General features: G+C 49.1%; 1 protein-coding gene across 1 annotated transcript; it reads left to right on the plus strand.

Moving 5' to 3' along the window:
• The first annotated feature begins 829 nt into the window (after positions 1-829).
• LOC124909618 (M protein, serotype 5-like) lies at positions 830-2161 on the plus strand. Its single transcript, XM_047450284.1, has one exon. It carries the CDS (start codon positions 830-832, stop codon positions 2159-2161), a length of 1332 nt encoding a protein of 443 aa, XP_047306240.1.
• The last annotated feature ends 208 nt before the right edge of the window (positions 2162-2369 follow it).

Below are 2369 nucleotides of genomic sequence, written 5' to 3' on the forward strand. Positions count from 1 at the left end.
TCTCTCGGCAACCGCGGCCCCTGTAGAAGTTTCCGGAAAGAAGTCATCACTTCGACCGGAATACATACCGCTTTGTGACATCTTCACCAAATCGGTCCAGGCAAGAAGGGGAAATTTTGACAATCTCACCAAGGCGAAAATCGAGATGATTTCCGGTTTACTAAACGACATCAGAATAAACTGGGTAAGGGAAATCTTCAACAATCTAAAGGAAATGGTGGTACCGGGTTCCACCCGGTCATGGGGTTATGCCATCCCACTTGGGAAGATTATGCTTCATCATAACGTCAACACCGGTCCGGGTGTTCTTCTTCCATCAAGCAAAATAATAAGATCCCGCCAATTTAAGGAAAGAAAGAGCAACACGACTGTCTCTACGGGTGGCCGAAAGAAGAAGTCTGCCGCTAAGAAACCGACTCCGGCAAAGGGCAGATCCGGAAGCAAGAAGAACAAACAACCGATAGAATTCGCGGATCCGATTTTTGAAACGTGAAATGAGAACGATTCGGCCTCAAGCTCCGACCGAACTGCCTCACATTATACCGATGAAAATCTGTCCGGCAAAGAAAAGGGACCGACTGAAGAGGAACAATCGGCCAGTCTTGAAAATGCCGATACTAGTGCAGACAACCCTGGGGAAGAAGACGTCCACGATAACGACAACATCCAGGAGATGGCCGAGAATATCGTGAGCAGAATTATGGAGGAAATTGACCTGTAAGCTCATGAGGCATCTGAAATATACTGTGAGTGGTTCCGGTACCGGTGCAACAAATTCTTCAAACATATGCTACCGGGCCTAACCACTGGACAAAGATTCGAAAGGTTGATGGAGATAGAGGAAGACGTCATCAGCCTAACAAAAGCTACGGATCCCAATGAAGCCTTGGACCGACACGCAATAGTGGAACCGCGTGCTCGGCTACAAAAGCTAGCCAAACATATTCGAAAGCTTACAGAAAGGTATATTCCAGGAACACCGAAGTCTCAACTACAACTCTTGGTGTTGGATTTACTTGCGGTCAAGAAAGGAGAATTCATCGACGAAGTGGCGCGGCTTGAAGCGGTGCGCGAACAGCAAGATACAACGCACTCTCCAACTCTTGAGAATGTTGACGGTCAGAATCCAGGCGATAAGTCTCCTCCAGCGGATCAGACGATCGACATAACCGACGATAGGACAGAGCCTCCTCTCACCGACAATATAGAATCTGATCAACCCGGGGATTCAGAACCGGCCATTACGGAAGAGAAGGTCATCACTATCATCAACGAATTTGCCAACACCATGGTTCGACCATGGAAGAAGAAAATCAAGAAAACCGCGGTCGAAGCGCTCAAGTTAGCCGAGACAACAAGGGATGATCTTGGGAAGGCAAACGAGCGGATCACGTCGGTCGAAACCAACTATGGTGAAGCCAATGTTCTATACGGTGCTCACCTTAAGCGAATAATAGCCTTGGAGGACATGACTCCAAAGTTGGTGGATGACCTCAAATCGGTCAGCCAAAGGGTGGTGGAGTTGGAACGGTCTCAAGAAAAGACCGAGCAACGGCTTACAAAGGTCGATGAGGATCTGGGGCGGTCAGGCACCCAAACCGACTCAACACTCGACAGGGTCATAGGCCTTGAAGAGAAGAATGCAATCCTTGAGGAACAGAACGACAAGCTTGAAGCCGACCTCAAGGAGGTCACCGAACATGTGAATGAACTGATAAATGCCAAGTTTTCTGCGGATAAAGCAATTGAGGAGGCAAACGCTCAGGCGGCTAAGAAACTCCAGGATGCGCTGGATGAGCAGAACCGAACACAGAAGGAGACACCACAGTCTGATGCGAACCTCAACGAACGCTTACGGATATTAACGACCAAAAATCCGGAACTCGCAAAATCCATAGCAGCTCGAGAAGCCAAGGAGGCAAAGCGGTTCAACGCTGAGAAACAAATGTTCGACGAATATGCAAAGGCTCACAAGAAGACCCAGGCGGCTCCCTCCTCTTCGGCTCCGGCAACACGAAAACGGAAAGTTTCTTCGAAGAAGGCTCAAGTCGCCGAGATGCTGGAAAGAATCACCGAGACGGTTGTTGACCCTCCACACAACCCGGCTCTGCAAACCGAGGATGACTTCGAAGAGGATCTCGAGCCGCAACCCACAAGATAGCGAGTTTTCGATGCGGTTCCAGTCAGTACAGTCGGTCAACCGCTCCCTCCTCACACGGACACCTCAGGAGCTGGAGGTTCATCTTCAAGGCTGGCTCAACCGGCTAAGGGACAACCAACAGATGAACTGATGGAAGATTTCCTGCCATCCAAATTGAACTAATAGGGGCTCTCTTTTCCACCTTTACTTATGTTTACTTCGGCTTTTT

This window comes from Impatiens glandulifera, chromosome 7 (genome assembly GCF_907164915.1).
Source record: "Impatiens glandulifera chromosome 7, dImpGla2.1, whole genome shotgun sequence".
NCBI classification, from domain to species: Eukaryota; Viridiplantae; Streptophyta; class Magnoliopsida; order Ericales; family Balsaminaceae; genus Impatiens; species Impatiens glandulifera.